This window comes from Eupeodes corollae, chromosome 3 (genome assembly GCF_945859685.1).
Source record: "Eupeodes corollae chromosome 3, idEupCoro1.1, whole genome shotgun sequence".
Taxonomy (NCBI): Eukaryota; Metazoa; Arthropoda; class Insecta; order Diptera; family Syrphidae; genus Eupeodes; species Eupeodes corollae.
The window spans coordinates 72,576,831-72,591,489 of record NC_079149.1 but is presented as its reverse complement, the minus strand read 5'-3'; the positions used below and the strand labels follow the sequence as shown (position 1 = coordinate 72,591,489).

At 32.9% G+C, this 14,659-nt stretch overlaps 1 protein-coding gene across 2 annotated transcripts; it reads right to left on the bottom strand.

Moving 5' to 3' along the window:
• Positions 1-1,928: 1,928 nt before the first annotated feature.
• On the bottom strand, positions 1,929-12,608 carry LOC129951702 (putative uncharacterized protein DDB_G0271606). 2 transcript variants are annotated; one of them, XM_056063995.1, is made up of 3 exons: positions 12,457-12,608; positions 12,115-12,291; positions 1,929-3,895 (listed from the first exon to the last, which is right to left on the bottom strand). In XM_056063995.1, exons 1-3 carry the CDS (start codon positions 12,457-12,459, stop codon positions 2,519-2,521), a joined length of 1,557 nt encoding a protein of 518 aa, XP_055919970.1. In that variant the 5' UTR covers positions 12,460-12,608; the 3' UTR covers positions 1,929-2,518. The 2 variants fall into 2 exon arrangements, with proteins under 2 accessions (XP_055919970.1, XP_055919971.1); XM_056063996.1 differs by having other exon boundaries at positions 12,115-12,270.
• Positions 12,609-14,659: the final 2,051 nt, after the last annotated feature.

Below are 14,659 nucleotides of genomic sequence, written 5' to 3'. Positions count from 1 at the left end.
CAGCTGTTTAAACCAGTGTTGGCAAAAAGATAATAGCTTAAAAATCACCCTTTAAAAGCTTAATTTAATAACTATTGTAATCAAAATATTCTCATTAGTTACCTACCCAACTTTTGTATAATCACTTATATATATCACTTACATATATGTGTGATGCAGATGAAACCGGATTGTTATTCAAATGCTTGCCAGACATATGTATGTACATACATAGACATAAATGAGAAATTTAAAAATGAAAATTGTCACGGGGCAAACACAATAAGCAACTTAATAATATTGGCTGCAAACACGGATGGCTGTAAAACTTAAAATCCTTTAAATAGGTATAAGTAAAAAACCTCGTTACTTTCGGAGTGTTAAGTGGTTACCTGTTAATAAAAAAGCAATTCGGAAAAGCTTGGGACATTGTAGTCAAAACTACAACGAAAGAAAATTGCTTCAAGAAAGCATGTTTTAACCAATATTCTCCAAGGTAAGAAGAGGACTTAATAATTATGATGTAAGCCCGAAATTAAAATGAAAGCTGAAAATGATGAGTGGATAAGGCTAATACAGTATTGAGCTTTATAGGTTCCAATCCTTAAATCAAACTTTAAATATTAATTGAGAAATTGAAAACAAAATAGTCGGTAGAGAAATTCATTCAAGAGCCTTGGAGGCGTGTTGTAGCAGATGCATTAGAAAATTTGAAGTTATATTTACAAACGTGTAAATACAACAGATGAAATTTATGCTTAGAATCAACACAAAAAAATAATTTCAGATCCAATCACTAAATACTGCAATAATGTACAACGTATAAAAATTTATGTTTTGAATATTATGCATTTCAAATATTGAATTGTTTGTTATAATTTTCATCAACAATCTGGATAACTCGAAGTCTTTAAAGTCCAATTTTTATTGTGAATAATACTAGTTCGAGTTATCGAAGCTTGACTATATTCTTATATGGCGGGCATACAATTTTGTTCTATATTTTTGCTAAATTGCTTAATACAAGCTTAGTGACGGAATCGGAAGTTGCAAATATGGGTATGAAGAAAAAGGAGACAGATCAGTTCTGAAAGCGAATATCATGGGTTCGGTATTTTTATTGCTGGTATTGGTATTTTAAATTGTATTTATATTATATTCGATTCATTAACTGTATATTTTTGAACAACTGTATTCTTTAAGACATTACTTCGATAGACACAAATTGTAGTTGATTTATGTGCCTTTCAATCAAAAAACATGATTGTATTAAAATATCCTGCAGGATAATAATACAAATAAGAGCAAAAGGTGTTTTTTTTTCTTATTTTTCAAATTTGATTACGGCAGTCGGGTGGAAAACTTGGATTATTAATTATACTAGCATCTTAACTACAAAACTTGGATTATTAATTAGACCAATATCATAAACCAGTAAAAAAATCAGAAAATGAGAAATACCGGAAGGACTCATTCTATTCAAATGACAAAGTTACTGGGCTATTAAGCTTTTTTACGATTATTTATGCATTTTTTTTCTTGTTTATTTACAGGCTCGCGCGTGCTTCTTGTGATTCAAAACTTTAATTTGATGAGTTTAAAAAGAGACGAAATTATAAATTATAAAAAAAGCTATACAATTTTTCAAGGCAGAAAAGTACCGGCTTTCAAAATTCTACCTAATAAGTATGAAATTAAATCAAAATCTTGATTTCCGTTTTCAGAAAATTTGGCAGTTCTTTGTTATGTATTTAATATTGTTTAATGTTTTTATAATTAAAAATAATACAAGCACTTTTTATTTTTAAATTGCCTGGTACATAGTAGTAATAAGGTAGATCAAGCTTTTGAAATCTTAAAATCTCTATAACCCTAACATATGCATTGTACAAAAAAATAGAAGAGTTACCGAGCACACTAAATAAAAAATAGACATATCACCAAAAACTAAAGTACAGTTCTTGTTTTATTACAATGTATTATGATTAGAACGAAGTTTTGTTTTCCGGCACCTTAACCTATATAGCAAAACTGGGAAATATGAGCTTAAACCATTACAAACATTCGTTTCGAGTCGATAGGTTGTTACAGTGATGACATAACATAGACCAAAATAATCATCCCTATACGATTGTCAACTATCAATTCATAGTTGATAAATACCGTAATTCAGCAATCTTACACCTTCATTCATTAATTAATCAATTAATAACATTTTTATCAATTGGCTGATTAAATGTAAGACTTTGATATGTATCAACTATCTATTTAAAGTTGACACTTGCAATAGGTATAGATAAAATATTTCTCTAAATAAACAAAATTATAAAATACGAACAAATTTTATTTTAACATAGTCCTTAGCTAATATTGCATTATCTCGTTAAGCTGTTAAAAAATAAGCTTATCTAATAATATTCTTAATGATTAAACGGAACAAAGCCCTGAAAACAACATTAAAAGCCTATGAAGAGGCAACAGAAAGAGATTACAGTTTTATTTTATATATAAAATATAAATAATAAATGTCATTTGAAGCCTATCCCACGTTTTCGTACGTTAAAGTGCGATCTCCGTTCATTGCTGAAGGAGGGGTAGCTGCAAACAAGGGCGTAGGATGATGTTGGTGATGTTGTTGATGAGGATGAGCTTGGGACTGTTGCTGATGAGGATGCTCATTGCGAATTTGTCCTAAAGGAAACAAGATTCCATGTGGCATTTGTGGGTGATGCAAGTGTTGGTCGTTGTTCGGTGGCGGCGGTGGTGGTGGAGGTTGCTGAGTTTGTTGATGGGGATGGGATTGGTTTTCTATAAGTTGCTTACGTTGCTGTTCGCTTTGTTGTTGTTGTTGCTGCTGTTGCTGGTGGGCTTTATCATTTTCTTCCGCATACTTTTTTTGCATTTGAAATAAACTATGAGAAATCTGTTGAGCATGAATTCTTTGCGGATCGTTAGTATCACGAGGTGGTTGAGAATGTTGTTGCCTTTGTGTACTTTCAACTTGTTGCTGTGATGAAGCATTAGATTGTTGCTGATCGGACTTCTCAACTGATTTATCATATTTTTTTTGTAGTTGATACATGCTATGTGGATGTTGCTGCTGTGGGTGCATTTGAGGTGTATCTTGTCTTGATACCTTTTCAGTAGACTGCAACTGTTTTGATATCGATTTGTCCACATTCATTTTTTGTGTACTTTTATTCTGGTACCTTTTAAGCACTTGAATAAGCTCTGCTTTTACGTCTAATCGAGTTTCTTCTGGAACTTTTTTCATTTCTTCGTACAGTGAGAGTAAAAAAAGTTTGTCTGGATCACGTTTCTTACGCTTTCTGTCTTTTTTAGGAAACGCATCTTGCATCAGTTGTAAAAGTTTTTCCTCAAATGCAGACTCCCTATGAATTGCCGCAGCTGCCGCTGCAACCGCTGCCTCCCTACGACGGTGATGTAAATGTTGATGTCCACAAGCAACAGATGCTCCTGAGATACCTGGAAACACTGGATGATGACTTGCTGAACCATTTGTTTCAGCATTGTGAACATTAACTGCAGACCCGGGAAAATTGCCTCCATGTTGGTGTTCTTGATTGGATGTTACACTAGGCTCGGTACCATCCCCATCATGTACGTCTTGTGAAGGATGACCAGCATCTTTATTATTTTGGCTACTACTTACAGCAGCAGCGGATAGTATAGCATCACAAAATTGTTCTGGCACATATTCAAATCCTGTCATGAAATTTTCAGGTTTAAGCTCACCGCTCATTTCCTCGTAAAAATATTCAGAGCCTACAATATCGATTATGTCATTGTCTTCTTGATTAAGCTCTATTCCGGGTGGGGGCGATCCACCAGCTATTTGGCACCGCTTCATTTCAGCAAGTTTTTTACGCGTAGTTAAACGCATGTCTCGCCAGCACTGTAAATAAATTTTAAGAAATTACATTATTCTTATTTTTTTAAGTAAAAATAATAATTACTATAAACAAATTTCATTGTTGACAATTATTATTAAATAAGTAAGTACAGGCAACGACCTCGTCACTGACAAAGCATCAGTGATTTCTGTTAGTAGAAAGATTGTTTTGTCTGTCCTGTCCAACTTTATTTTGCAACAATATAAACTAAAAGTCATCATTATAGCTTCCAATTTGTTTGTAAAAAAATCAATCTTGGTGTTTTGAGCCATATCAAGAAAGGGAATTTGGAAACCCGCCAGATTTTAATAAAAAAAAAACTACTTCATCAATTTAGCAAAGTCTTACACATGTGTTTTTTGAATTTTAAAAAGTAATATCTAAACAATCTGACGTGATTTATACATTCATTTTTGTGTGGGGCTTAAATAAAGGCCATCGAAAGCCATTGGAAGAGTTAAATTTTATTGCCAGTCCATACCTTTTCGACCAGTGAATCCAAGTTACCGACCTCAAGCGCTTAACGCTTGATACAAAAATCAGGTATTTCGCGACTTTTTCGCTTATTGGTATCTTTTATCCTGAATTAAATTTTTTACATACAATCATGTTCTACGATTATAAGCCAAATAAATTAATTTCAATTTGAGCCTAAAGTTGTTTCTGTAGATGTAATTGTTTTCAAAAAACAGTTGTTCAAAAATTAGATTAGAATTGTTTTTTTGTTTACAAAAAATTGACGAATTGATACCAGAATAACAAAATTTGCTATAAGGTATACCATAAGCCTAGAGTGAGAAGATTGGGAAATATATATGAATAAGCGAAAAAAGCGCGAAATTTGCGCCTATTTTCTGATTTTTGGCAAGAACTCAGAACATCACAACTAACGGATTTATTTCATGGTATGATGTATGTAGTTACTAAACTTCTTCACTAATATATACAAATTCTCGTGTAACAGTGTTAGGGGTAGGACTCCTCCTACCTACTACTCCTGTTTTAAATTATTTTTAAATTTTAAAATGTGTGTGCATATTTGGTTAGCCTGAAAATCGGGCGCAAACTATTTTGTAGGACTTAAAATAGAACCAATAATAAAATAAAATATCACTACTTATTTGTATGGCAATCATGATCATGGTTTAACACCATAATCAAAAAGTAGAAGGTTTTTAAAAGAAAACCTTAAAAAGCTGTAGAGAATTCAATGCTATTATAATCAAAGGTGTACGTGTTCATGTTTAGATTTATTTATATATGTGTGTACTTATGTACATATACATACATTTTCTATTTCTTACTCTGAATATATATAGAAATACACAAGACATAGATATTATATTAATTTATGTCTAATTCGAATTAAAAATGTCAGACATATTCATACATAATATGTAAAAGATTAAATAGTTAAAGCTTAATATCTTTTTTTTTTTTTTTTTTTTTGGGTGGCGCGACAGTCCATTGAGAACCAAGGCCTAGTGACTTACAACTCTCAACCATTGCTGTGTGCGAGTAATGTTGTCAGGAATGGAGGGGACCTACAGTTTATATGCCGACTCCGAACGGCTAATTTTGAGAAAGCACTTTTTCATGACAATAGTTACTCTTGGAGAAGTTGTCAATTCCTCGCAAGAGGCAGTACCCGTGAAAAGATTTTAGATGGCATAGGCAGGGATCGAACCCAAGACCTCTAGCATGACAGTCCAACGCACTAACCATCATGCCACGTGTACCACCTTAAAAGCTTAATATCTGCTAGGTTATATACAGTTGTGTTCATAAAAATAGCAGTGCTGATCACATTTTATTAGATTGTTAAATTATTTTAAGAACGGAAATTCTTACAAAAAAATTGACATGTTGACTTTTAGCTTGAAGTTATACTCTACTTTTGCCGGTGAACACACAATATTTTAAACTCTCTGGATATACAGTGTTCATAAAAATAGCAGTGCTTTTGATTTTATAGTAAAGAAGGTTAAAATTTTTTTTTTTTAATTTTCGGTAGGTAAATATTTTACTATTTAAATTTTTAAGTATTTTTATCATACTAGTATATACAAAATTAAAAAATATTGGCTCAAACATAAACAATGGGACAGACAAGACACTGAACCGAAACAATTCGAAAACTGCGTTCGGAGGGAAAACCCTACCAAAATATTCCAGACATCCTAGGCTGCTCAGCAAAAATGGTCAGTAACGCCTTAAAACCTTTAAATGGCAAAATAAACCGAAAATGAAACGCCCAAAAAGGATGACTAGTGAAAGAACTGACAGAAAAATTGTTCAGTTAGCAAAAGAGAAATGGAGGAGTGTTCTATGGAGCGGTGAAAGCAAAGTCGTCCTTTTTGGGTCCAAGGGTCGTCAAGAATATGTGAAAAGAAGCATGAATGAAGCATACGATCCACGGTACACTATTTAAACAGTGAAGCATGGTGGAGGGAAAATTATGATATGGGCTTACTTTTCATATTACGAGTACGGGCCTAATAATCACATGGGGGGTATAAGAGATGTGACCGAGTATGTGAAAATTCTCGAGGAGGTAATGTTACCCTGTGCTGAAGAGGAAATGACGGTAGTTTGGGTATACCAACAAGGCTATGAACCAAAGCATGCGTCAAAAAAGGCAAAATCATAATTTGAGCAGAAGAAGTTATTATGGAGTAGCCCGCTCAATCCTCCGACCTTAACCCCATCGAAAATTTGTGGCGGGATGTTTTAAGAACGCAGTTCAAAAAACCCAAGAATTCGAAAAAATTGCGGGAAGCAGTGCGTGATTCTTGGAACGTAATACAAGTCGGTAAAAGTCAGGTTTTAGTGGACTCGATGCCACGTAGATGCGAAGCAACATAAAAAACAATGGTTATGCAACAAAGTAGTAGTACCCGTGGCATGATGGTTAGTGCGTTGGACTGTAAATTATTCCGGATAAACAGTTCGTGTTCAAGGCGGGTCATGACACAATTCATGCTGCGTCTAAACTCGTTTCTGATATCCAATGGAATAAATCAAAACAACAATGCACAGGTGCTGTTTGGTTGATTTGGAAAAGGCCTTTGACACCGTATGGTTAGAGGGTCTTTACCTAAAACTGAGCAGGCTTGGCATAAGCAAGCCATTGTTGTATATACTTTCTGATATGCTTAACGGGAAAAAGTTTATTGTCAAAAGTGGCAATGTAACTTCTACCACAACATTCTCAATTAGAAATGGTCTTCAACAGGGAGCGGTGAATTCTTACAAAGGCAATTGCGTAAGCCGAAGAACTAATTGCGTACAGAACGGCCCGAAAGGTTGAGGTTATTAGAATTCTCTTGCAGCGTGATTTCGACAAGATTCAGCGATATTGCGACGACTGGAAACTGAAAATAAATGTCCAGAAGTCGGAGACAATTCTGTTCCGGACTCCGTTGGCTAGGGCCACGGGGGATACGTGCAAGGTTGTCCTGTGTGGTTCAGCGTTGCCCCTTCCCAGATGGAGAAGTTTCTGGTGTTTACGACGCTGTACTTTGAGAGTGCACGCTTGAGCTGCTTCATTTCCCCAGAAGCATTCCTCTTTTTAGATAGATGCGGTCTGATACAGGATAGATTGGCTGTTCCGTTAATCTACCACGTCAGACGAAGAACCGTGGATAGGCGACTCCTGTACAATCGGGACGTTATGGCACAAGGCGGAGCAGAGCTCCTTCGGTTCAGTAGGGCTGTGTCCGAACGGGACCGAACTGATAGAGTGAAGCAGGAGAACCAGTTTTGGTGGCTTCAATCGGCACTTGGTAGTGGGTACTCGGGATGGGGTTTTAAGCCTTGGCCGGCTTACATACTTGTTTAATAGTATTAGGGTTTAGTTTTAAGTAGAATAGGCATGGTGGGACGAAAAAAAAAAATACAAACAAAACAAAAAAAAAAATTTAAAAAAATAAAAAACATTTAAAAAAAAATTAAAAATTAAAAAAAAGACAACAAAATATGAAAAACAAAAATGTTACATGTTAGATTTGCTGTGGTTGTTCTAGTTTTAAGTAGTTTTAGGTAGTTTAAGTTAGTTTTAAGTTTTATTTAAGGACCATAAAGTTAGTTGTAAGTTATGGATAATTAGGCTAGTTTTATGATTTTTATCGTAATGCTGTACCTATTTTTTGGAAGCTTTTTTTATTAATATTTATATTATTTTTTGTTCTGTATAACCTTTAACAAAGAAATCTAGAAAATTTGATATGACAAGTATCTCTCACTCTCGATAGTTTAGTATCGTTAAATTTTTATACCCCAAAACTATTCATACTTTTGTCGAACAAATTAAATTATTGGAAATCTAAAACTGACCGTGTCATAAAAACATCATAACAAAATAAAGATTAAGTTAAATTAAATGAAATTGGGTGGCGCAACAGTCCGTTGTGAAACAGGGCCTAGTGACTTACAACTCTCAACCATTCCTGTGTGCGAGTACTGTTGTCAGGAATGGAAATAAAGATCAAATAGAAAACATTAATCAGTAGTCAAAACCAAGACAGGAGAACACAAAAGATAGATGAAGTTTCGATACATTTTGGAATGATAAGACCATCTTTTCGGTCAGAGCATGGTGTTATAATACACCTGTTAAAGGTAGGACCTTTAAACATATCTTAACATTTTTTTTCCTTTCGATTTTTCATCCAAATAAACGTATGTATTTGCAACTAAACAGCACTGAAATCTTTTTTTGAAACTTCGATTACTAAAAGCTTTTTTTCAGAATAAACAGTTAAACCCTAATACTCACGCTTCCAGGAATGCTCATTAGTATACTCTGGTCGAATTGAAATATATAGATTCTTTCTTTATGCGAATTACTCTGTCTTTCCCAGTCATTGCAATATTCATGAATTCAAAACGAAAACCGACATCTAATTTTAAACCCTTCCTCCTTTTTCTAGTGTTCACACTGTATCTCTACATAATAAGGATATTCATATCCCCTTGAGTGTGCGCTTATTATTAAGAAAAAAATGCATGCTTCTGGTCCGAGTGGGAGTAAACTTTCTGTCTAACCAATTTATATCAGAACGAAATAATTGCATTAATTTTCTGTATTTTCAGAAAAGTAAATAAAATTTCTTCTATCTACAAAACTTTTTGTTTTTGCTGTCAATAGATTTTCTTGGATTCGATTTCTCATTGTTATCACACAATAATGAGTTCTGCCTGAATCCTGTTCTGCCAATTTAAAATAAAATAAATAAATTGGGTGGCGCAACAGTTAGTAGGGAACTATGCCGAATCCGAACGGCTAATTTGAGAAAGCACTTTTTCATGACAAGGGTTACTCTTGGAGAACTTGTCAATTCCCATCAAATCAATCGTCTTTGGAAATCAGAAAACTGGTTTTGTTGCAAAACCAGGACAGTAAGGAAATGTCTTCGGAATCTCTTAGGATTTATTTAAAGATACCACGAGTAAGGAAGTCAGCAACGAAGACATCAGAAGAAAAATGATAATCATACTCGAGCTTCTGTGAAGCATGGCCGTGGTTTGGCCATGGTATGAGGATGTTTAGCACATTCTGGTGTTCGGAACTAATACAAGACTATTTCATCTTCATCGCGGATACACATAACTAAGCGCACATCTTGTACGCAAGTTCGTGGTTATTGTAAAACTGCTCTAAGGTGCTTAAAACACACAAAAAAGTCACCTGACTTAAACAATATTAAGCATACATGTATACGATGAACTGGGACGCCGAGTTGCTCAACAGAACTTTACAAACATTGAATACCTTGACGGGTGTTCAAGAAGAATGGCAAAAAATAAGTCCTGAAGTATGCTAAAAACTTCTCTTAATTCTGCATCTAAAAAGAATTTATTGAAGCTGTTTTGCTAACCGGATCAAATTAAGGGATTCTCTAATGAATTCTCGCGTTATCTTCTTGTTTCCAGATGAGGCTGAATGTCGATGACTGAGGCTTTTGCCAATATGATTATATTCTAAATGTTATTTTTTCGTGTAAACATTTTAGTGTCTATTGTAATGGATTGTAATGACTTTTATATCATTCTTTTCCTGTTAAAAAATGGAAAATATACATAAGAACAACTTATAGGAACTATTATTATGGCATGAAGTGAAATATTAGAAAAAGTCCTAAGTTCTTTTGAAATTTTATAAACTCCAAAAGAAAAACTTTATATTTTTAAGTCCTCATCCTGTATCGAAGTATTGCCAAATTTGCATGCATGCAAAGTTGCTTGAAAACATAGTCTCTAAACATACTAATTTTTTTATATATAAATAATTGTTCCTAAACAACGTGGTTTTTGGTCTTCTAGAATTCATAAACCAAGTTAATTATTAATACCTCGCATAAACTGCAAATGGACCTTTTTTCGCTGATTCAAACAAGCATTTGATAGCGTATGTTTTTCTAAAACTTTAAATGTTCTGTCTCAGTTCCTGAAGGCATTGATAAAGATGAATGCTCTTCTTGGTGAACATTCATGACATTGGCAAATCCATCTTTACTTAAAAATCCTTATCCTCGCGGATAACTTTAAGATTTACTAAACCTTCTCAAATCTTAGTGGATACCTGTTTTTGTAGGACGTTATTGACAAATACTTTTCAAATGGAATAGAACTCAATAAAAAAAAGTATAAATTAATGTCATACACTAGAAGTAGAAATCCTTTTGTCTCTTTGTATTTGATCCATGAGTGGGAAATATTCAGACAGGTAAAGCATTAAACAGTCCTGTAGTGCGACCAAAAAAAGAATCTCTGTACTTCATAATACATCTGAAATTAGCTTCAAATTAAAACTGAAGGGTTTTGCAAAAAGCGCAGGTATTACGGTCAAATATAAATGAATAATAAAACCTTCCCAAATATATTAAGTGTACGCGAGTTTCAAAGAGTTTCACCCGAGGGTAAAAAAGGCTTTCTAAATTATATCCATATTACAAGGGTTGCATCGGCGGAGAAAATCTAAACATTTGGTAGCGTTTTGTATTAACTTAATAATTTAATTTCTAAACATACACTTACCAAAATTAATCGATGTCAATACAAAGGATTTATGTACACCGAAAACCTGGATTTTAGACCAATGGGAAGTTATTTTAGTATTGCATAATTGAGGCATATCCATTAAGTTTTGCAAGAATATTACTTTTTGTTATACAAAATAAAACAAATTTGAAGACATCAGAAGATATCCCATAAAAAACTACTGTTAGAGGTAGAGCAACTTTAATAAAACTATCTCCTTATTTTGCTAGCAACAAACATTAAAAAACATAACCAAAGTGTAAACTAAGTAAGTGTTTCAAATGCGACGGGAACTCAGTTTCAAGGTTATATATGTGAAGTTTTTATTTCTTGAATACACCTACCTATTGAGTGAAGCTTATATGAAAGAGGTGATTCGAAGGTCCACGATATTACTGCAACTACTGATAGCCTTTTTAATGTAAAATTGATTTTAATTTTCTCATTTTTCCCATTTAAGTTAGACTTCTTTCGCGATGAAATGAAAGCGCAATTGATGCGTCATACAAAAATACATATATTGAAGATCATTTTTTTTTATAAAAAATAAATTTAAGTTTGTTATTAAAATAACAGGTTTGATATTAAATTAAGGACCTATTTAAATTGCAAGTGCAAGTGTAAACCTTCAACTTCTACATTTATAAAAATGAAATCTCAAAAAGGGTTTCTCTTAACCTTTTTGTTTTAGTAAATATTTCGATTCTAGGATCTATGAAGTTGTAACTGAATAAAAAGAGGGAAACAAATAAATTATTTGGTATTGTTGGTAACAATTTAAGAATAATAATTTAACAAGATTAACAAGAATGTATTTTTTTTGTAGTACTAATTTTTTTTTCAAAATCTAGGGGAATCAGCTCCAATTTAAGCAACATCTTTGATACAACTGTTGGAAGTTTACATAATTTTAGTCAGAGAAAACCTACGCTTTTCATCTTTTTATTTACTTGTGTCTTTTTTTAAGTTTCGCTAAATTTTTGACTAAGACATAGTAAGACTAGTAACTATTTACAGTACTACAGCCTTGTGATTCTGTCAACAAGTTAAGTAGACATATCATTTCATTTCTACTTCTTTTATAACACCTGTCTAGGAAAACATGTGCTTAATTTTTAAATAAAATGGAAATAGTTTTGTAAATTCATTTTCTTCATAAGTTATGTTGTTTTTAAAATACCTTTTTCCATTGAATTATGGTTTTTTTCGGCCCTATAGTATTCAGTGCTGCTTGAATTTTCTCCCAATACCATTCCTTTTCCTTTTTACCTTCCATGTATTTCGTTTCGCGCAGCAAAGAAATTAACATTTTCTTTTGTGGTTTAGTCACACGATCCTTGAATAAAATATTGAAAACCTAATTAGAAAGATATTATCCAGCTTTAACATTACTTCAAGAAAAATATTTCACTGATGGTATAGGAATATTTAGTAAATAGGTAGCCCTTGGAAATTAAGTTCCAATGGTTGTTTTCTATTTATAGATGAAGCAGCAAAACCCAATCAGTAAACTTATACTCACCATATCTTTCCTCCTAGAAAACCGTTTTAAATTTTTAATTTATAGTTTATTGATAAGTTAAATTATTTACTGCCCAAAACCCACAACAAAATATATTTTTATTCGCCTTTTGTGTTTTGTCCAGCAAGTAGCTGATATTACTTACTTTTACTGTCACTTTGACACTTGAGGCTACTCAACGCATATAATCGCGCCAATTTTGCAGCATTCGATGTTAAGCCACAATAGCACTTAAACGATAATTGCGTTCTCTGAAATATTGGGATAATCGCACTATAAGGGGATAGTTGTACGAGTAGCTATCATTTGTTTTCGCAATTAAGACCAAATTTGGAGTTTTTTGACGGGTCGCTTATAGCCCTCATTGATGATTTCTATTAATGAAAAGATTCAATTTAGTAAAATAAATCATTTGAAGTTAGAGTTAAGCATTAGAAACAAAAATGGTATGTGGGAACGAAAAATATTCTCCGTTAACGTTCAATGCATGAAACTCTCTTTCAGCGCATTGACTCGCAAAACTTTGACGATCACACTATTTGACAAACTAAAGTGTATGTGAGTCAAATTTTTTTTTTATAATTAATTTTAGGCCAGGAAAGAGTATTTACATTGGTACAATATATGCATATGATACATTGGTTTTGGGTAGTTTTTAATAGCTGCATTTCATTATCGAAAATGATGCATATAGATCATCTTTTAACACGTAATATAAAACTAATGTGTGATCCTGTTTTATATCTGGGTCAGTTTCAGAAACCTAAAAACAGTTTTCATAATGACAGGTAGATTCTATTTTGTGTTTCAAATGGTAAGGAAGTTACACTTAGAGATAAGACAAACAAATTGGAAAGTAAACAAAAAGAAGATAGATGTGTGAATGTTTCAATAAAATCTATTTATATCCAAGACATAAGACTTTCATACAGCAATCTCTTTTTTTCTTGCATTTGTTTACTTTTTTAACTTTTTCTCCCTATTTTCATCCAACTTAGTTCACACTACCTTACCACTTGAAACACAAAATAGCCCTCTACCCGTCGTATTGAAAACTAATTTTTAGGAATTTGACCTAGACAGAAACCAGGGGATATTTATCGAAGGTGATAAGTGACATAGATCTTCAATGTGCCTGTTCTTGTCAGTAATATAAATAAAATAGGTGACGCAACAGTGCGAAGAGAATCAGGGCCTAGTGACTTCCAAATCTCAACCATTCTCAATCTATAGTTCACAGGCCGAATTCGACCAGCTAATTTGAGAAAGCATTTTTCATGGCAAGACCTCTGGCATGACAGTCCTACGCAATAACCATTCACGCCAAGGATACTACACTTTTCTTATCATTGCAATATTAAATAATTCAAAACCAATGTGCACAAATATTTTCTTTCAAACTATATATGTCCGGTACTACACAGCGCATGTATTTAATGGACATTAATCGGTCATTTTGTTTTGAAGTGTCATTCGGCGATGCGCGCATTATTACACGAAGACTTTTCGGATGTTTAAGTCTTTGTATTATTTTGACACATATTTTTTATTTCTACTTTCGTTGCTCGCTGGATGTACCTAACCCACGGTTGCCACATTAGTCATCTGTCACCAAATTTGGTCATTATTTTTTCACTTGGTCAAATCATCATTTTTAATTATATTTGGCCATATTTTTGGAAACGAAAAAAGATGTTCGACAATTCGAGTAACGAATATTTTTTTAACATACTCACTTGGCTAAACAGAAACAACGGTTAAACTCATTTCAGCAACTTTGTGTAAATAATAATTGTATTAAAAATATAAACTCTTGATCTGAATTGGACTTAGGGAACAGAGAGAATTGTCTACGCATTACACAAGCCGTAAAAATTCTCAAGATCGAACCTTGCTACTTTTAATAAAATTATTGAAAAACTTATATACTGTGCTATTACATATGTATATGCATACTGAGATCTTATGTTAAAACACTTTGTTTTTATATTTCGTCATCTTTATTTGGGTTAATCTAATTTAATTAAGTTCCTTAGAGATTTTGTGAGTTTATTTGTACGAAATTAAAAAATAAATGTCATCTGCATATCATGGAAAATATGTTAAATAAAATGTGATGAATTCATTAATCTGTGTTTAACCTACAAGTTTTCATGTTTATTTTCAAATTTGGACACAATTTTTTTTCTTCGAAAAAAGAAAG